Source organism: Rhinatrema bivittatum, chromosome 13, assembly GCF_901001135.1.
Source record: "Rhinatrema bivittatum chromosome 13, aRhiBiv1.1, whole genome shotgun sequence".
NCBI lineage: Eukaryota > Metazoa > Chordata > Amphibia > Gymnophiona > Rhinatrematidae > Rhinatrema > Rhinatrema bivittatum.
This window is the reverse complement of record NC_042627.1, coordinates 47,994,089-48,016,437: the sequence shown is the minus strand read 5'-3', so window position 1 is coordinate 48,016,437 and position 22,349 is coordinate 47,994,089. Positions and strand designations below refer to the sequence as shown.

The window sequence follows — 22,349 nt, the reverse complement described above, 5'->3', positions numbered from 1 at the left end:
GGGGGGGAAAGAGAGAATAAAAGGCAAAAAGTATAAAACAAAAAAAGAAATAGTTAAGCAAATCAAAACATGAGAAAATAAAAAAAAGATGAGCAAACTAAGATTAGAAAACTAGAAAAAAAGGAAAAATTAGTGAAAATGGTTTAAAAGGGGGGGAAAGCAGAAAATAAAATGTTGGGCAAAGTGGAATGAAGTTTTCCTCAACTTCTAAAAAAAAATGTTGGCTGGCACCTACAGTTTTGAAACATTGTCTATCCCATTGTTGTGGGGGATGTGATCTGTTTGCCTGTCTCACTCACTGTGTCTGGCTGCCTGTTTCGCTCTCTTTCAGTCCGAGTATGGGGTGTCTCTCTTGGTCTGGGTATGAGGTATCTGTTTCTCTCTGTGCCTGTCTGGGTGTGCGTGGGGGGTGTGCGTACGAGCTTACTCCATTCAGCAACTTGGAGAGACAAAATGTGGGCTTTGAGCCACTAATTGGCAGTGTGGCTGCCTGATGAATACCTTTCATGTATGTATGTGTATTTTATATAAAATTTCTCTCTCTCTCTCTCTATATATATATAGCTATACAGACATACAGTAACCCATCTCGGGGAGCCTCAACCAATTACATGAATGGAAGGGGGGGGGGGGGGGGGGGGGGGACGACATGGCTCAAAATGTTTGCTCACACCTGGTCTAGAGCCTGTGCTTGCATGACAGGGAAAATCATCTGTTGATTAAAAGTCTTTTTTTGCCCTTAATAGATCTGAAACTTCTATCAGGATAGTCTTGGTTTCCCAGGGAATTCCTTTCAACCTGAAGGCCATTGGTTTCTTAAACTGTAGGCTATGAAGCATTGCGCCTTATCTTGCCATGTCTTGAACATAATCTGATAGGTTACTAACTAAACCAAGATATGATACAGCTGAGAGCCTTTTATGATCATACTTTTTAATCAGAGTACTGAAAAAAGTTGTTATATCTAGGTCATGATAATTAGAAGTCTGGCAAAAATGCAGATGGCTCATGTAGCCAGGTCTACCTGGTAAGCTACATCAGGGACCTAGGTCATCATAAGTTTGGGTGACAGCTGCATGAGGCTGCAATGATAGAAGTAAACTAGCAGACATAGCAAAAATGCTGATGTGTATAGCAAACTATGCAGGAAACCTAGCAGGCCAGATGTTAAGACATCAGCTTCACTAATATTGGTAGTGATTTAAATCATTTTTTGGTTAGACATAGGGAAGGGGTGGAATCTGTAGGCTTATCTGCCTATTACATTAGAGTACAAATGAGGAAGATGACAAAAAATGTCCTGGATAAGGAGAGTGCTTATATACGGCTCGATCCAGTAAGGCCGCGGTAAAAACAGTGAGGTAGTGTCAGGCGCACCCTTCCCCCCCGCACGCACAGTTCTCTTCACTAACTCCCCGATACTCTCCTCTAATCGCATGCAAATGCATGCCGCGGCTGTGAAGCGTTAGGGAAGGGTTATGCCCGCGCAACCCATTTTACTGTATAGGCGCTGTAACAGCGCCTATACAGTAACCTGGGTGCGCTGGTACCTGTCATTTCAAATGACATTTGAAATGACAGGCACCAGGAAGTGTAAAAAAGTTTAAAAAGTGTAAAAAACAAAAAACCTGTGTGTTATATAAAAAAATAAAACAATTTTAAATACCTGTCGGAGGGCCGTGGGTCCAGGCGGCCGGTGGGCGGCGGGCAGCCATCAGCGGCATCCGGTAGTCCCTTCTCCCTTCCTCCCTCCCCCCCCTGCCTGGATGAGCGCCAAAATCGCACGGGCGGGTCGGCAGCGGGGGGGGGGGGGGGGGCGGCAGCAGGATCCGGGAGCTGCGGGTAGGCAGCAGCGGGGTCCGGGGGGGCAGGGGCAGCGGCGGCGGGGGGGGGGGGGGGGGGGCAGCAGCAGGGGGGCGGCAGCAGGATCCGGGAGCGGCGGGTAGGCAGCAGCGGGGTCCGGGGGTGGCAGCGAGATCCGGGGAGCCAGCAGCGGCAGCATGTTCGATCGCGCAGGCAGGTAGGTGGCAAAGTAAAGATGGCCGCCTGCACGGGAAAATCGTGCAATTGGCCGCTGAAGACGTGACGTCACACCCCGTGACGCCAAACGTCGTGACGTCACGTCTTCAGCGGCCAATTGCACGATTTTCCCGTGCAGGCGGCCATCTTTACTTTGCCACCTACCTGCCTGCGCGATCGAACATGCTGCCGCTGCTGGCTCCCCAGATCTCGCTGCCACCCCCGGACCCCGCTGCTGCCTACCCGCCCCTCCCGGATCCTGCTGCCGCCCCCCCGCTGCCGCTGCCCCGGACCCCCCGGACCCCGCTGCTGCCTACCCGCCGCTCCCGGATCCTGCTGCCGCCCCCCCCCCCCCCCCCCCGCTGCCGACCCGCCCGTGCGATTTTGGCGCTCATCCAGGCAGGGGAGGGAGGGAGGAAGGGAGAAGGGACTACCGGATGCCGCTGATGGCTGCCCGCCGCCCACCGGCCGCCTGGACCCACGGCCCTCCGACAGGTATTTAAAATTGTTTTATTTTTTTATATAGCACACAGGTTTTTTGTTTTTTACACTTTTTAAACTTACCATAGCAGGCCCGAGCCTTGCTACTTTTTCGTTTGTTTTTTTTTTGCCCTGGTCCCGTCCGGTCTCCTGCAGCCCCGTCCGGTCCGGACGGGGCTGCAGGAGACCGGACGGGACCAGGGCGGGTAAGCAATGTTTTTACCCTACACTACACTAACTCCTACTAGGGGGAGGCGGTAAACTAGCAGGTTAAGGCCGCGGCAGAACAGCGGGTTACGGAGGAGATAATATCAGCGCCCGTTACAGTATCACAGGGGAATAGCTAATTCCTTCATTATACAGCTTTTTCGTTCATTTACATGCCGGGTGCGGAAAGGGTTATGCGTCTGTTTTCAGAAGTGATACGGACGCGTGAAACTGGACACTGTATCGCCGAACTGCCTTGCGCGCCCGAATTGTGCGCTACGAGCACGTTACAGACGGGCAATCCTCGAGCGGACGATACTGGATCGAGCTGATAGGTAGGTGGTCATGCTCTGTGGCTGGTAGCTAGTCTATATCTTTGCAGTGTGGACAGGAATAACTCAGCAGATGGGATGAGTCAGTTGGTCTTTCCCTAATAATCTACTATGTTACCATGATATCTGTTTGCATTTTAACTTGATTTTTTTTTTTTTTTTACAAATATGTACACTATAGAGGAAGCATATACTGAAGTGTTGTATCTTTCTAAAAAAAATTCAGATAAAAATATGCATAACATGATTATATTTACATGCATAGCTTCCATTTTATGTAAATATAACTCATGCAAATTTATTTTGGATATCCTGAAAACTAGACCAGGTAGCAGCACTTTAGACCAGATTTGCCCATCATTGCTCTAGAACATCCACTGCCAGATGGTTTCATTATATCTTTGAAACCTATAATAGAAATAATACTCTTGCAAGCTTTGTCAAAGCACTTTCTATTAGTGTGGTTTCCAAGCTTTATAGCAGGGGTCCCCAACCACCAGTCCGCGGAACAGGACTGGGCCGTTGGGGGTTTTTTGCCGGTCCGCGGCGCCGCCACAGACCAGCACTAAACACTGACAGTGTGCTCTGCTCTGCAGCGGCTCAGAGCACACTTTGTGGGGTGGATGCTGCCTGCTGCCCTGCCCCGGCATGCCCCACATAATGTTCTTTGCCGGCAGGGGTCGGGCAGCGGGCTGGCCTCAGTAGATGCGGCTCCCAGCACAGCACATTATGTGGGGCACGGTGGGGCAGGTCGGCGATCTGCCCACAGTGTCATGGCTCCTGCCATAGCTCCTGGCAGGGACCTGGTCTATAGCGCTGTACACCGAGGTCCCACCAGCACCCCCCGGTCTACAGTGCTGTTTGGTGTATAGCTCTGCTAAGTAGCAGTGCTGTACACACTGAGGCTCAATGTACAGTGCTGCTACTCTACTTGCAGAATTTGCTCAGACAGGAGCAGGGACAAGAACGTCATGTGTGTCCAGCCCTCTTTCCCCTCCTGCTAGCTGTATGTTCTGCGAGTTGGAGGGGAGGAGTTCTGGATGCTAGTGGGCAGCTAGATATGACGTCAGTTGTCCCATCCGTGTGACACCTTTAGCTGTGTTGCGGCCCAGCAGCAGATTTGCTGGTTAAAAAAGTGAATAAAAAGCTACACACATCAGTGTCATTGTTAAAAAATACCATCCTAGAAGCACAATCCAGATGTATTCCACACATTAAGAAAGGTGGAAAGAAGGCAAAACGATTACCGGCATGGTTAAAAGGGGAGTTGAAAGAAGCTATTTTAATCAAAAGATCTTCATTCAAAAACTGGAAGAAGGATCCAACAGAAGAAAATAGGATAATGCATAAACGTTGACAAGTTAAATGTAAGACATTGATAAGACAGGCTAAGAGAGAATTTGAAAAGAAGTTAGCCGTAGAGGCAAAAACTCACAGTAAAAACTTTTTTAAATATATCCGAAGCAGAAAGCCTGTGAGGAAGTCAGTTGGACCGTTAGATGATCGAGAGGTTAAAGGGGCACTTAGAGAAGATAAGGCCATCACGGAAAGATTAAATGATTTATTTTCTTCGGTGTTTACTGAAGAGGATGTTGGGGAGGTACCTGTACTGGAGAAGGTTTTCATGGGTAATGATTTAGATGGACTGAACCAAATCACTGTGAACCTAGAAGATGTGGTAGGCCTGACTGACAAACTGAAGAGTACTAAATCACCTGGACCGGATGGTATACACCCCAGAATTCTGAAGGAACTAAAAAATGAAATTTCAGACCTATTAGTAAAAATTTGTAACCTGTCATTAAAATCATCCATTGTACCTGAAGACTGGAGGATAGCTAATGTAATCCCCATATTTAAAAAGGGCTCCAGGGGCAATCCGGGAAACTACAGACCGGTTAGCCTGACTTCAGTGCCAGGAAAAATAGTGGAAAGTATTCTAAGCATCAAAATCACAGAACATATAGAAAGACATGGTTTAATGGAACAAAGTCAGCATGGCTTTACCCAAGGCAAGTCTTGCCTCACAAATCTGCCTCACTTTTTTGAAGGAGTTAATAAACACGTGGATAAAGGTGAACCTGTAGATGTAGTATACTTGGATTTTCAGAAGGCATTTGACAAAGTTCCTCATGAGAGGATTCTAGGAAAAATAAAAAGTCATGGGATAGGTGGCGATGTCCTTTCGTGGATTACAAACTGGCTAAAAGACAGGAAACAGAGAGTAGGATTAAATGGACAATTTTCTCAGTGGAAGGGTGTGGGCAGTGGAGTGCCTCAGGGATCTGTATTGGGACCCTTACTTTTCAATATATTTATAAATGATCTGGAAAGAAATACGACAAGTGAGGTAATCAAATTTGCAGTTGATACAAAATTATTCAGAGTAGTTTAATCACAAGCAGACTGTGATAAATTGCAGGAAGAACTTGTGAGGCTGGAAAATTGGGCATCAAAATGGCAGATGAAATTTAATGTGGACAAGTGCAAGGTGATGCATATAGGGAAAAATAACCCATGCTATAGTTACACAATGTTGGGTTCCATATTAGGTGCTACAACCCAAGAAAGATCTACGTGTCATAGTGGATAACACATTGAAATCGTCGGTTCAGTGTGCTGCGGCAGTCAAAAAAGCAAACAGAATGTTGGGAATTATTAGAAAGGGAATGGTGAATAAAACGGAAAATGTCATAATGCCTCTGTATCGCTCCATGGTGAGACCGCACCTTGAATACTGTGTACAATTCTGGTTACCACATCTCAAAAAAAGATATACTTGTGATGGAGAAGGGTGACCAAAAAGATAAAGTAGATGAAACAGCTCCCCTGTGAGGAAAGGCTAAAGAGGTTAGGGCTGTTCAGCTTGGAGAAGAGACGGCTGAGGGGGGATATGATAGAGGTCTTTAAAATCATGAGATGTCTAGAACGGGTAAATGTGAATCGGTTATTTACTCTTTTGGATAATAGAAGGACTAGGGGGTCACTCCATGAAGTTGCAGTTAGTGTAGCTGGGTTTAAAAAAAGGTTTGGATAAGTTTTTGGGGGAGAAGTCCATTAACTGCTATTAATCAAGTTGACAGAGAATAGCCACTGCTATTACTGGCATCAGTAGCATGGAATCTACTTACTGTTTGGGTACTTGCCAGGTACTTGTGGCCTGGATTGGCCATTGTTGGAAACAGGATGCTGGGCTTGATGGACCCTTGGTCTGACCCAGTATGGAAACGTCCTATGTTCAGCTTGGGAAGTGCTGAAACAAGAAGGCAGGATCTATGCTGCTGCGGATGAGATGGTAGAGCAGGAGTCTACTCTCCAGTGAACTCTAGTAGTAGCTGTGGTCTATTTCATTCCTTGAATAGACACATCCAACAGAAGTGACAGTTTTTCAATATTAATACAAAGAAAATTGATAGGCTTGAGAATTTCTCTTTTGGTAAAGGCCCCCAATATGGATTCCATTATTGGGGGAATGGTTATTTATTTATTTAAGGTTTTTATATACCGGCATTCATGATAAAATCACATCATGCTGGTTTACATTAAAACAGTGGTGCATAGAAAGAAAAAACAAACTGGAAGCCACCATTCCTATCTGCTTTGGTTTCCAGAATTGCTGGAATTGGAGGTGGAAGATGGAAGAACAATATTTTCTTGCCAGTTACCAAACCCAAATTGTAATTAATACCTTTAAAACTCAAATTAGGAATCTTCACCATGATGATCAACAAGGAATTTTTCCCATATTCCTTTTTTCTGAAAGAACTTCCTCTTGTTCATGTTATTAACCCTTCAAAGAAGGCAACAATAGTTATCCTATCTGTCCATTTCTTAAATCCTTAAGCTTGCAATCATGGAAAATCATTCTTTGTCCCAGAAGCATGGTAGTCCTAAAGCAATGTGCATCCCAAGTCCTCCACTGCTCTCCTATGTGTATTTATTGTTCATATTCTGAAAACCCGATCAGTTGCTCATTAACTTTCTAAAGACTAGTAATATTTTCATTCTGGTCCCAACCAAAACAAAAAGTTGCTCAGATTTTCTGAAAAAAATAAATCCAGAACACCAATAAAAACTGTGATTTTCAAATAATATTTCAGCATTCATCACATTCAAAGACTAGAATTTTCCTCTCTCTGGGTTGGAAGGCTTTGAGCGTACAGAAAACAAAATCTTGGTTAATGTGAAAAATCAAATTAACTTCCAGAACAAAAGTTGAAACTGCAAAACACAACTTTTACAGCAAAGTACAAAAGAAAGAGAGGCAACAATAAGGTCTTTAGAAGCAAGCAAACGCCACCAAGATAACCACCTTCAAGTTAAAGGAAGGAAACCTTCCCTAGGGAAAGCTACACTAACATATTAAGAATCAAAATTCTTCTGGGCTGGCAACAATTTTAGGAAGTTAGGCTGTAAATAGATTTAAAAAATCTATGTTCTTTACAGGTCAGTATTTGACGAAAAAACAGATCCAAGAAAAGGTTTGGCTGACCTCTAGGGGAAAAATGTTCTTGGCACCAACCACCAACTCTGGAGAGGTCTCAGACAAAAAACTTACCCAGTGAATAATATTGTAAAAACTAAAAGTGTCTCCTGATCCAGAGAAAGCTGCCTCCAGTCACTGGATTTCTTAGCCTGCTGCTCCTGGAACTCTCTCCTCAGCAGAAATCTTTTTTTCTACCAGTAAAATGATTCCTGGTCAGTTAAGGAATCAGACCCTTATGTGGAACCAATCCAAAGGGGAGTCGAAGAAGCATACAATCAGATCCAGTTCTCTGGCATTACCATCCATCCGAGTTCCTCCAATACAGACATTTTGCCTCCAGCTACATGATGGTCCTGACATGCCTAGGCTTGGTTAGAACGTTATCCAGATAGGAATAAACATCTTTTATCTCCAGGGAAATTCCCCAAGATCACTGCCTTCATAAATATATTAGGAACTGTTGACAGCCCAAAAAGGAAGAGATGTGACGGTATGTAGGTCTGTAAAAATTCCAAATCCTAAATTTTGAGGAGAGGTGCTATCCTGAGCATACCTCCACTCAGGCCACTGTGGAGCCAGGTGAGACACCATCATTCCTGCAGCTGGGAGGCTGAAATGCTGCTCCATCTTCCAGCAGAGTCAGGCAGGGAAAAGAGCTTAGGAAGAAATGGAGAAAGGAAGCAGATGAAGAGGGAAGGAAGAGCAGAGGAGTGGGTGGGATGAGAAGGAAAACAAAAAGTAAAATAAAAATATGAGAAAAATAAAAATATTGAATTAAAAGGGGCAAATCTCTAAGTTATCAGAAAAGTTTTCCAATCCTGAAGGCTCATATCTTATCCATCCAGGCGGTCTCCCATCCAAGTACTAAATAGATCCCATCTTGCTTTGCTTCTGAGATTCAATAAGATTGGTCACCCTCAGAGTGATATGCAAGACAGCACCCAGAGAGAGACTGCTTGGAGTAGAGCATAGGGATTCCATCCTGAAATAGCTAATCTCTACACAGCAATTCAAAGATTTTAGATCCAGGATCAGATAATTCCCACCTGATTTCCTGGAAACCAAGAAATAGATTAGATATAGTCCCAAAAAGCTTTCTCTCAGAGGTACGGGGCAATTGCTTACATCCCTACCAAGTGCCATATTAATGACCAGAGTTCAGTAGGCTTTAGCAAATCTCATAGGATTTTTTAGTAAATAAGGAGAAGGAGCTGAAGACTGAAATTTTATTAGGTCATCATCTTGGAGGATGTCCAGAACCCAGAGATCCTGTAACAATTCCTTGCAAACAAAGTACTACTTCGGTCTCTCTCCTATCTCCATCACACTTAGGGTTTCAGTGGCCAGATTTGCCTTTGAATTGTGGTTTTCCCACCAGCGCTCTATGACCTCAAAGGCTAGAGAACTTTTTAAAGAACCAGTTCTAGGCAGGCAAAAGTCTTCAATCAGCATTCCAGAAAGATAGCTGGACAGATATTGAGCACTGGAATCCTGCTACCCAAGGCTGAAGAGGCCATGAACTTCGCTGAGAAGGAACACATTACAAAGAAGGTATCTACCCCAATTTTGTTTGCATAAGGGAAAAAAAAATCACCTAGATCAAGGGGATAGATATAACATGTTCAGGGTTTTATGGTCATCTGGATGTGACTCAGATGCATCTGCCCCCAATTCAGACAAGGAGGTCCTCAGTGGTTGGCTATGTCCAGGCAGCAAATTATGGGACTAATCAGTTAAGACTACAAAAATACAGGAGGCTGTATAGTCCAAAGACAAAAGGACAACAACAATAACATAACATGTTTTGTGAAACAAGGAGGAGGATCTTAAAAAAAAAAAAAAAAGCAAGTTTTTGTTTTGTAATTTGCTCCTTTCCAGAAAAATTAATGCGTTTCTTGAAACAAGCTATTGTATTTTTGGATAAGTCTCCTTGAGGAAGCCTGATTGGCAAAACATGGGCCATGTCAGAGCACATAAAATGCAACAGATGTTTGTTCTTCTGAGAAATTTGTTCCAGATTTTTTCTGGAAGAATAATTTTGGAATATAGCCATTTTGTTTATTGGCTTTTCATTTCATCAAATCCAATACGGAGCTAAATGCATTTGAGGTGTAACAATATCTTTTTTTGCTTATTAAGGACACGATGGAATAAGTAGGTGGTTATTTTTTGGTAAATGATGAGTGCTTTCTATGCTTTAGCACAATCGCCAGTTTGTGCAGATGTATCTAGAAATATAAAATTATAAATCAAAGAAGCCCAAGCAAGAAGGTCCAAGTAATGCTCCAGACGAAGAAGTCCAGGCAAAGTCCAAACAATGTTCCAGGCAAAGAAAGGTTAAGCAAGATGTAGCATCCCAATGTGATTCACAAATCAGGACCAGACATGAGACTGAACTAAACACATTTATTAACAAATGTAACATAGATAGTGGAGTTACTTTCCGGATTCTTGTGCAGTTTGAACCTCTGACCCCCAGAACTGAACAGCAAACAAATCTTGCTCAGGATTACCAGGATATTACACAAAGTTCCAGGCAAGGGTCCAGATGATAAAATCCAGGTTTGATTCCAGACAGCAGCAATTCCGGAGGCTGACCAGGCAGGAAATCCTGCTGATCCAGCAAGAAGCTTGAGAAATTACCAGGTTTATATCCCCAGGTCTATCGGGTCAGTGTTCTGGAGAAGCCAATACTATTTATATTAAGACTTGTATCCTGCCTTATCGAACCTGATGGGAATACCCAAAGTGGCTTACAAATATATAAAACATACATATTACAAAATTAAAAAAACATCTTAAATACAAATTCAAAGCAACAGCTGCTCCGCCTGTAGTTTCCACATTCCCTCTGGGTTATTTTCCCACTACCCCCATTAATTCTCGTGGCTTTCCTGGGATGTCTCCTCACACTCTGTACTGATTCAAAATCCAAGGGCAGACCCCACAACTACAGACAATTTTAATATTCTGGCAGAGAAGAGGCTGATTTTGGGACTTTCACAGTAGACATTTGTGCTCATTACCCCTGATAAATGGGCAACTGCAACTAGTTGTTTCATCATGCATTATCAGGGGTGGAAAAATCCTGAGTGCTTGGTCACCTGTGTAACTAAAATTTCATAGATGTTGCCTCCCTGACACAGATGCCTGCTGCTTGGCTACATTGAGGAAGGTACACTACCCCGAAACTCTGGGGGAAGAGATGATATCAGTGCAGCATGGACTTATCACTGCCAGAAGATGCAATATAGGTGGTATGCTACTTGATAGCAGTATGACATGACCAAAATACTGCTAGGAAAGAGGTGATGCAAGGGTAGCCCAAGCAATGCTAGAGAAGGAAATGCAGCTGTGGCCCAGTATAGACCCTGACGATCTGTCAGATTTCATTAGTGAGGGATAGGGAGACAGGATGAAAGAGACCTGACGATCTGTCAGATTTCATTAGTGAGGGATAGGGAGACAGGATGAGAGAGGACAGAGAGGAATGGGCTGAAGAAAAAAATAAAAAGGAATTGGATGGAGAAAGTGTCTAGGGAGGGAGAGAAGAAAGAAGAGGAAAAGTAAAGAGTAAAAAAAAAAGAGTAAAGTAAGAAGAGTAAAGTGAAGAGTAAAAGTAAAGTAAAGTAAGAAGAGTAAAGAGTAAAGAGTAAAAAAAAAAAGAGTAAAGAAGAAAGAAGAGGAAAAGTAAAAGTAAATGTTATTCTGCTTGTTTTTTGGTTAATAAGATATTTTATTATTAGTTCTTTGTAATTGTTCACATTTGAAGCTCTGTCAATGTTACCATTGCTAATGGCAGTGGCTATTCTCTAAGTGAACTTAATAGCAGGTAATGGACTTCTCCAAGAACTTATCCAATCCTTTTTTAAACACAGCTATACTAACTGCACTAACCACATCCTATGGCGACAAATTCCAGAGTTTAATTGTGCGTTGAGTAAAAAAGAACTTTCTCCGATTAGTTTTAAATGTGCTCCATGCTAACTTCATGGAGTGCCCCTAGTCTATTATCCGGAAGAGTAAATAACCGATTCACATCTACCCGTTCTAGACCTCTCATAATTTTAAACATCTCTATCATAGCCCCCCTCAGTCGTCTCTTCTCCAAGCTGAAAAGTCCTAACCTCTTTAGTCTTTCCTCATAGGGGAGTTGTTCCATTCCCCTTATTTTGGTAGCCCTTCTCTGTACCTTCTCCATCGCAATAATATCTTTTTTGAGATGCGGCGACCAGAATTGTACACAGTATTCAAGGTGCGGTCTCACCATGGAGCGATACAGAGGCATTATGACATTTTCCATTTTATTCACCATTCCCTTTCTAATAATTCCCAACATTCTGTTTGCTTTTTTGACTGCCGCAGCACACTGAACCGAAGATTTCAATGTGTTATCCACTATGACACCTAGATCTCTTTCTTGGGTTGTAGCACCTAATATGGAACCCAACATTGTGTAATTATAGCATGGGTTATTTTCCCTATATGCATCACCTTGCACTTATCCACATTAAATTTCATCTGCCATTTGGATGCCCAATTTTCCAGTCTCACAAGTTCTTCCTGCAATTTATCACAATCTGCTTGTGATTTAACTACTCTGAACAATTTTGTGTCATCTGCAAATTTGATTATCTCACTCGTCGTATTTCTTTCCAGATCATTTATAAATATATTGAAAAGTAAGGGTCCCAACCCCACAAACACACATACTTCACCATCTCCTTCACACACACACCCTCATCACCTCTGTCCCACTCCAAGCACATTTCTGACTTTTTTCTACTCCTCTATTGCCTTTCTGCCTGTTTTTTCTAGCCCTTTCTACCCACATCCCTAGCTCTATTGTGCCCACGCCACTCCCCCCCCACAACACCCAATCCCACATTGTTCTTCTGCAAATCCTTATACCGGTCCTCTCTCACGCCCTCTATTCTCCCACCCCTGATGCAGAACAAAATGGCAGCATAGATCTAGGAGAGAAATAAAGGTGTCACGCAGCCTTCTTTGCTTTGCTGACTTCAGCATTCAATGCCAGGGCTAGGGTAATTGGTACAGGGAGTTTACTGGCTCTTCTCTGCTAAGTTATGTTGTTCTCCCTATTTCAGCCCCTCCCCTCCTGTCCTCTGCAGTGGTGCTCAGTTGCCATCGGACAGGAGCACAAGAGCCAAATTTTGCAAATGAGAGCCATAGATTAGACACCCCTGAACTAGATGTCACCATTGCACAATATGACTCCCTCTGCCCAGAAGACTAGGAACACTGCCTCCACAGCATGCCTAGTCGACCCAGTAAGTGGAAAACCCAAGCTGGAAATCACACTCAGGTTCCTCCACAGGGCAGCCATCAGGCAGCAGTACTGGGGGTGGGGGGGCGGAAGTCTTTAAATTATTTTCTTGGCAGTTAAAATTACCATCACCCTTTCTCATTCTGATTTATATTTCATTTCCTAGGAGATGTTAGTTTTTAAACACTCCTATTTAGCCACAACCATCATTGTATTATATCAGTAAATCCTTATCAGCACTCACCACACCATTCAGCACTTTGATGCATGTAGCATAAACTACTACAAAAGCAGACTCCGAGTGAGATTTTTGAAGACATGGTGGGTGGCCGTAAAATAATATGCATACCATATATTTGTATAAAACTGTCAAAATAAAAATACATATTTGGTACAAATAAAAAAAACACAAACAAAAAACAGTAAATTAAGGAACATGTACAAAAGAGGAAGAAAGTGAGCCCAAATCCAGGCAAGCTAATATTCTGAACATTGAATACCACTGCTTTAAAGGGGAGGCATCACAAAGATTTCTTTTCTAGTTTACATACTTGGGGGAAGGTCATTTTCTAAACCTTTTTACACAGGTAGTTTACCTGCATACAAAGTTTGTCAAAAAACTGCCCAATCCCCTCACTCAATGTGAACTGGGAATAGCACGCGCAGTTTTTCCTGTAGGGATAAAAGCAGCGGTGTCGGGTCAAGGGAGGAAAAGTTCAGAGTGATTTCATTCTGAAATCCCCACATGCATTTTAAATCTGCTTCAAAGTGAGGATAAAATACTGTATTCCATCACCAGACCACATTTTCAAAAGGGAAACTCCATGGAAAAGATCTCTTGGAAAATCAGCTTGGAGGCGCCCCTCCCCAAGTACAATATACTCACAGTTTAAAAATGTGCTCATTACATTGAGCTCTTAAAATGGATCTGCCACTGCCCCTAATTTGATCGTGTTTCACCCCCTCCTAAATCCATTCTTGGCTCTCTTTCCAAGGTCTTGCTGTGCCTTGAGGAGTCCGCAGTGATGCACAGCCTAATCCCATGTCAACCTGAGACCAATTTGATGCACTCTTTATTTTTTTTACACCTTTCCCAAAGCGTTCTGCAAAACAAGAAGTGGCAAACTGGAAAACCAGGACTGAACTGAAACCATATGATGGCAAGGCTGATGAGAGGAATTTTGTGCAATACCAAAATACTTTTCTGTCTGCTAAACTATTTCCTTTTCTCAGCAGCATCTGGTTCCATGAAATCACTGCACAAAAGCAATTACTGTCACCAGTACTCACGTGTGCCTTCACCATGACATCAAGGGAATTTGGGGTACTGGGGTACTGGGAAAGCAGGCTGGACATCGTCCTGCCACTTTATCATTGAATTTTTAAATACTCTAACTCAAAAAAGCAACAGAAAAGGTCCAAAATATTTGAGACAGCCAAAACAAAAGGCAAGTATATTGTATCTACTGCAATGTACAATAACTCCCCTTTAAAAAGTATATGCAGGCCATGTGTGCCAACACCAGCACTTAGTGCCTGGTAGAAGTTCAGCACTGCAAGTAGATTTCAAAGCACCTATCTCTCCCAACTCTGCAGGCCACCCGTTTTCCATTAAAACAAAATAGGGAAACGAGGGCCTAGGAGTACTTGCAAAATGGTTTTAAAAAAAGAAAACAAAAAAACACTGCTTTTAATTCTCAAGAGTTCTTGCCATGCCATTTCACACCAACAGGCCTGTTGAAATATTCCAGGAGGAGCAAAGGGGTTAAAATCATTGTGGGGCCATCTTCAGTAAATCACCCTGCATCTTATTTATCAGCATTTAGCAGCAGTCTGTAAGCAGATCTGGCAAGAACCTTCACAGAGCAATGACAGTGCTGAAAACAAGAATCACTTATGCCAAAATACATTTTTTCAAGTATCACCATCACTTAAAATGAGAAGGTGGCTCAGAGAGCATTTCCCACATCAGGAAAAAGCAATCATGGGAACCAAGCAAATAATCCAGGGGGGGGGGGGGCCTTCATCTCCCTTTTCTTCTCTTTTCCCTGGCCACGAGGCAGGGCTTCTCAAACCTGTCCTAGTGACCTCACACTTAATCAGTTTGCCAGGAGATCCACAATGAATATGCAAAATATTAAATTTGCATTTACCAAGTCTCTAATGCGAGCAGATTATCTCATGCAAATTCACTGCGGATATCTTGGAAACCCAACTGGCTAAGAGGTCCCCAGGACAGTTTTGGGCAGCCCTAAGTTAGAGGGAGCCAAGAACATATGGGACCAAGATATTTTCTTAACTCCAATAAAAGTACAACCTGCCCCCCACACACACACACAATTCCTTAATCAGCCCTGCTTCTGGTTTGGGTGGCTCCTCTTTACTTTAAAAAGGCTTCTTCTACCCATTCAATATTAACTGTGCACTTAGATAGAATAAACTTGTCCATTATGAGAGCTACACCCAGTTTTTAGGGCCACAAGAGGCCTTTACAGTACTTAGAACAAGAGGGGATAAAGGGAAAAACATGGAAAATGCTGGAAACCATCAATGATGATTCTCATGTAAAAATCAGAACATGGGAAGCGATTAAGTGAGAGAAGATCTTAAAGAAACAGATAAACTCTGAGTAATTACTGAGACAAACAAAACAATGTGCTTATTCACATTTCACTACATAAAAAAAAACAAACTGTGTCCTAAAGTCTAGTGCATATGAGGACAATCTACAAACCCCTGTCCAAGGAGCCACAGTCAGATAGCCTTGGCTCAGCAAAACGTGTGTTCTTCAAGTCTAGACTTCTAATCCATCAACAAGAAAAGAAGTCTAACATTACTTCTGTCCTTTTCACTGGAGCAGCAAGATCATGTCCAACTGTCTGCATATGATATATTTGGAAAGCAGAATACAAATGGACAACACATTTCACTCTACCCAGTTTCTCTGCAAAGGGTCACTAGTAGAGCTGAAAAGCATGCCTCTAGATAGAAAATGCAGATCTTTAGTCTTGCAAAAAGTTCAGCAGCTCTACCCAGCATACCTGCACACAGCCAAGGCTCTGATGTGAATATTCCGCCTATTTTATAAAAAAAAACCCAAAAACAAAAAAACCTCAGGCATTCTTGGCTTCTATTTTTCTCCACAAATCAGAGAAATAACACAATGACATTTCTGCTACAGAATGTGCTTAGCATTTATTATAAGGCAAGCCGTGTGACAAACACAAAACCTAGCTTCATATTAGATTTTAAAGAGCCTACACTCCAGAAATTATAGTAGTCAAGCTGCAGTTTGATCTAATACAAAGAATAAATTAAATATGGGCTGAGATAATGAATAACTCATTGTCCCACTAGAGGCCTACATCACACACTATATTTATAAATTTGTCTGTACCATGAAAGGACAAGCACAGACTTGTTTGTCGTTGCAAGTCCAGTTTTTCAGGGGCTGTTACACTTTGATACTAGATATGATTTGACAATATATTTGACAATTGAAACATGTTCTGTAACCCCCAGTTTCAATGCACTGCATGTGTGGTCAGTCAAATGCTGAAAAACAAGCCAGGTCTTACTATAATCTTTTCAATGCTACAAAATCAGAAATTATTGCTCATTGATATTTTTTCTGAAATATTGCAAAGACAATCTGCTTGATTTAGCATTAAAATATCCATAAAACTACATATTTAAAGATTAAGTGCCAGGGATGGCCTATACGTGGTGTACAGACTTTTTTTTCATATATTATTCACTATACTGTACCTACATATCATCAGGCCACTGCTTTGCAAATGTTCTCTCTTATGGAACCTGCTCAGATTCTTGGTTATTAATGGAAATGACAGTTTTTGCAAGAGGTAAAATACAGCTAGATACATACTTCTAAATACATCAATTTCTGTCAACTGAAGTTCATTCACTGAATCCTATATATGATGCTTCAGCATTTCATGCATGGGAGCATTATAATAACTGCATAAACAAACAAAATGTTCTGTACCAACATGTAAAATGTCAATAATGTGAAATTTAAAATTTAAGATCATAAATTGCAGTGTTTCATTTTTGGTTTCCTTTCACACCACTTTGCATCATAAATGCCAAGAGTTGGAAATGATGTAGTCTTACATATACCCAGAAAATAGAGAATAGTTAAGTGGCAAAGGTCATGGGGATCTAAAGAATCAAAAAGGATGAGCAAGGATGAGCAAGCAATAAATCTATATAAAATATAAAAATACACATTCAACTTCTGACATCCAAGGGCTTTAAGAAAACACATTTTTGATTGAGTGTTGGGGGGATGTAACTATGCTAAAGGAAAATAAAACACACCAAAATATTTTACAACATACAGGAATTATATAGGAATCTGTATGCTAAAATTTCAAGAGCTCCTAATAAAAGCATATCCCTTTACAAAACAGGGCTTTTATTTTGTAGTCATTTTGTCTTCAACCATGATATAATACTAAATCTGAATACAATGTAAACAGGATCTCTAGCTGATCCACAAACCCATAGTGATGGGGGGAAAGCAATAAAAATACACATTTAAAAAATGTACTTTTTGGATAAAACCAACACTTAATCCATTAATCTGCAATCAAACAATAAATCACACATGATATCAGACCACCATAAAAATACCTAAACAGGTGTGATTTTTCTTCGACGACTTCAGACATCCCCTCCCCCAAGCCCAATGACTAATTAAAAACCTAATGCGTAAAATAGCAGCCAGCCATTCAGCATATTTCAAAATATCTGACCACCTTTGTTATTGCTGGAAAATGCGCCGATCCTGTGTGCAGGAAGGCAGGCATATTGAACAAACCTGCTTTAAAGGAGTAATTCATCATGGGGGAATTTAAACCCACTAAATCGTGGGGGAGGAAACCCCATAAACTACATTAATAAAAAAGAAAAAAAAAGCTGCGGAAGATGCAGACAAGGGCAGGTTTCCAGCTGCCTGACATCATTAGTATTCTTACGCACAAAGGTCCTTTTTACCTTTCTCCCTGCACGCTTTTCCCGACTCCTTAGTGCCAAAAGAAATATTTTTTAAATAAAAAAATCCCAGTACCTGACCCCGACTCCCAACACTTTAACTTCCCTCGCCTCCCCATTTTACAGATCTGAATAACTTGTTTACCAGAGACAATCCTTCTCTCCCCCCCCTTTTTTTTTTTTTTTTACTTTTTGCATATTTCATGTACATTATTTCCAGTGTGGTAATATGCGGGCAATGAATGGATGCATGCTGCAATACGCAAGGCAGCGTCTCCTGGACCCCCTTACCAGATGGAGTTTTTGATTTTGTGCTGCAGTGCACTGGCCTCTGTCCCTTGGAGCCCCGGCACCAGGGCTGGCAGAGCCCCAGAGCCCGGGCTGCCGCCACCGCTGGCCGGCTGATGCGGATCAGGTTGTTGTTGCTCTTCTGCCATCGCTGCCGAGGAGATTCGCGAGGGGGAAATCGGAGGAGGAGGAGGAGGGAGGAGAAGCTACTGCAAAAGCTAGGCCTTCACCCCAGACCTCGAGTGACTAGCTTTCCCCTGCGGATGGGACATCACGGAGAGAGACGGCTCGAGTGGCTTCCGCAGCTACTATCGGGGCGAAACCTTTAAAAGGGCAACGAACATTGCTGTTTTCCCTCGGGGCTTTTATTTTTAACAGAAGAGCGGCTCTAAAAACAAAATAACAATAATAACCTCAATAAATTAATAATCCCCCCTCCGCCGCCGCAACCACGAATAAGATTTCTAAACTCCAGAAAACAGTCAGCGGCCGGCCTCTCGCTCGCTCCCCAGCACCTGGTCCCACTGCAGCTCTGAGCAGCCCCGCACGCTGCTCGCCGCTCCTGCCAGCCCAGGCTCCCAGGCCGCGCAAGCGCACTGCGCCTCAGCAAACACCAACAACACTGAAGAAAAACACAAGCGCGCGGAGGAGGGGGGCAGAGGGAAAGAAAGTTCAGTCTAACGCAGAGCAGACTCATCCCTACAGGTTTCATATCGGGCTTTATTTGACTTTATCTTTATTATTATCGGCTGTGTAAAATGAGCATACTGTTACTGTACGGTGTATGCCATCACAGGATCTGGATTGGTAATAATGGCCTATTTATTTACTAACATTTCTAATCACTTATTGTCCTTATTCCGTCCACTGTGGACAGTTTTTTGGTACCTTCCATTTACATCTGGGGTGGGTTCTTGCCTTCTGTTGGACTGTGCCACTACAAACTTGGAAATGTGGTCTCAAATCTGAAGATATTTTGAGGGATTTAAAAAAACAAAACCATAATGGAAAAAAATACTGCTGTGAATAAAAGACCTTCATCTATTACAAACCAATATTGCAAACCTAAATTAAAAAAGACCATGTTTTCAATATATTTTGTGGACTTTTAGCTTTTTATATCAATCACAGAGTAAGCTTGATATAACTGTATTGCTATATGTATGTACATATTTATATATATATATTTTTTTGATCCTGTAGTTTTGTCCTGTTCCTTTAGGCCTCCAGCTCAGCTGGAACCAGAACTGGGATATGATGCCATGAGCTTTCATTTGCAACTACCTGGGGATTTTTCCCTTGCTTTCTATCCCCACCCCACATACCTAGTTAGTGTGGTTATTGCAGCACAGTCTTTTGGCTAGAAGCCATGAACCAGAGCTCCTTGCAGAACTCTGCACATGTAGGCCCTGAGTCTGGTTACCAGGGGTTGGAACTCTTGATATTCTTGGCTTCCTAAGCTTATACGTAGAAATCCAAATGGACCGTAGCATCTAACCTCATTGCAGTGTGCACAGTCCAGTTGTGAAAAGCAAATGTCACATGTCACATATCAACAACCCATTTACATCAGCATATGAGGGAGATTAACCTTTTCCCTAAGGTACACTAAATACCCAACTACAAATACCTACCAGGCATCATGGCAGAAAATATGGATGACAAAACACATCCTTGGCAACAACTACAACACTACCCAACTACACAACACTACCCAACTACAAATACCTACCAGGCATCATGGCAGAAAATATGGATGACAAAACACAAAACACATCCTTGGCAACAAGCTATGACCTAGTCCTCTGCACAAGATGACCTTGGCATGCCAACAACATGGATAGCTACCACTACCATTAACAGAAGGTAAGGGATTACGACCTTTAACCTTTAAGCCTTGATGCTTTTGACACAACTATAATATCACTCTCAGCTTTGACAGTGGTGGGGGAGGAGGCGGAAAAGAAGAATTGGATTCAGATGACCACCAACATGGGCTCTGATTTTTATGGTCTGGGGTACAGATATGTAGACATAAGTAAAAAAGTACAGGACTGCTTCTAAGGCCAACTCCATAAGCAAAACATATCAGCACTGTTTGAATTTTCAAGAAGGCTCATTGATTAACTGCACGGAGTGGTAGTTGCTACCCTTAAGAGAAACGGGGGTAACCTGCATGGTGCCGCAGATACTACCTTAAGAAGCTTGCTGGGCAGACTGGATGGATCATTTGGTCCTTTTCTGCTGTCATTATGTTATTTTACTTCAGTTTCCATATAACAATGGTTTCTGCAAAAAATACTGCATGAAATTCTGATAAGCCTAAGAGGCAGAGACACAGATATACAGGCCGATACAGTACAGTGCACTGTTAGCCTGCTCTTGGATGCGCGTTTTCCCTTACCCCTTATTCAGCCAAGCCGCACATTTTACTTGCAGAAATTAACACCGACCCAAAGGTCGGCGCTAATTTCTTCCGGCGCCGGGAAAGTGCACAGAAAAGCAGTAAAAACTGCTTTTCTGTGCACCCTCCAACTTAATATCCACCTACCTGCCTGACTGTTACCAGTCGGAGGTCCCGAAAAGTAAAAAAAGGTAAAAAAAAAAAAATTTGAATTCGGCCTGCGGCTGTCAGGCCGAAAACCGGACGCTCAATTTTGCCGGCGTCCAGTTTCCGAGCCCGTGGCTGTCAGCGGGATCAAGAACCGACGCCGGCAAAATTGAGCGTCAGCTGTCAAACCCGCTGACAGCCGCCGCTCCTGTCAAAAAGGAGGCGCTAGGGACGTGCTGGTGTCCCTAGCGCCTTCTTTTTACCCGGATCTACCACGTCACCTAATTTAAATAGAGAATCGCGCGCACCGGCGAAGGGCTGGTGCGTGCGCCGGGAGAGCGGACGAAAGCCTGCTCTCCCGCGGACTTTACTGTATCGGCCCGATAGTGAGCAATGCAGTCTTTGTAGGACAGACTCAGGGTGCTACAGTCAACTAAGGTCCTGGCCTTAAAGTAACAAGATATGGTCTGGCTTTGTAGCTAAGGGCAGTTTACCCTATGGTAGCATGGATCTTAAACAGCTATATTAGCTTTCAGGGTTTCTAATATCAAGCAAGTGTTATGCCTGTCGGTCGCAGATGGCTGCGACCTCTCATGCTCACCTCTTTTCTCCCTGCACCATCAAGTCTGGGAAGAATGGCGGTCTCTGCTAATCCCCGCCGACCTCTCCGGTGTTCCTGGGACATCGTGGGCGCTGCCGACCGCCATCTTGGATCTGGAATTAGGCGCGTGCGCAAGGGCTTCCTTTATTCACGTCATGGCGGGAACCTCAGGGGCATCCCCTCCTGATGACGTCAATCCACTATTGTATTTAACCTGACCAGCCCTTGCCTTCTACGAGTTAGCAAGGAGTTCCCTCTTGCTGAATCCGCCTCCTTCGAGGACTTCCTGTTCCTGACTTTGGTCTTGGCATCCGATGCTCTGAGTACCCGCTCCTCGGGGGCTCCCCTGCGTTCCTGGTTATCCACCTACCTGCCTGACTGTTACCAGACCTGCTTCTTGGGTCTCTCTCTCTCCTGAAACCACCTCTTGTGAGTACCTCTACTGACTTCTACACTGCGAGCTGTATTGAGGATTCTCCGTGGTGTACCACGATCCTCGGGCCACTACCATCTTCCTCCAGTAGAAGCTATTCAGCATTTCCTGCGCTGCAGAGTATTGATACACCAACTACGGGAGCCACTTCCGGGTTCTGGCATTTCTACCAGTTCTTCAGCATCTACTGTACAGACTTCCTCGGTATACCTGTTGGTGTTTGAGGTAGTTGTGGGTGGATCCTTGGGCCGGTGGCAGATGACCAGGCCCCCGGGGGAAGATCCCAAGAGGGACCACCGGTCAGGCTCAGAGTATGGAGACAGACACACACTAGTTCTTTTATTAAACAGTATACTGAACCACCAGAGGTGGCAGTAGTGAGCTGGAAGTGCCCGGCCGGGCTGTAGTCCCTCAAGTACTGGAACAACTGAGCTGTAGAGAAACTGAATATAGTGAGTAGGCAGGGTATGCAGAGTTCAGGAACAGAACCTTGATGGTAACACTCACACAATAGTCTCTAGAAGTAGTCCAGGTGTTGGAATGAGTTAGGCCCTCGAGGAGCGTGTACCTGGTTCCAAGGAAAGCTCTGAGAGAGAGATGGTAACTCACTGGTGTAGTAGGCAGCGATGACTTCCAGGCAGAATAAGTA

At 43.3% G+C, this 22,349-nt stretch overlaps 1 protein-coding gene across 1 annotated transcript in view; it reads right to left on the bottom strand.

The window, feature by feature from the left end:
- The window catches only part of RFX7 (regulatory factor X7), a 282,388-nt gene extending 263,590 nt beyond the window's left edge, over window positions 1-18,798 (bottom strand). Inside the window, exon 1 of the mRNA XM_029575957.1 lies at window positions 18,119-18,798. Coding sequence (XP_029431817.1) covers window positions 18,119-18,264 — 146 coding nt within the window. The 5' untranslated portion in view covers window positions 18,265-18,798. The remainder of the gene's footprint in view (window positions 1-18,118) is intronic.
- Between the last annotated feature and the right edge of the window lie 3,551 nt (window positions 18,799-22,349).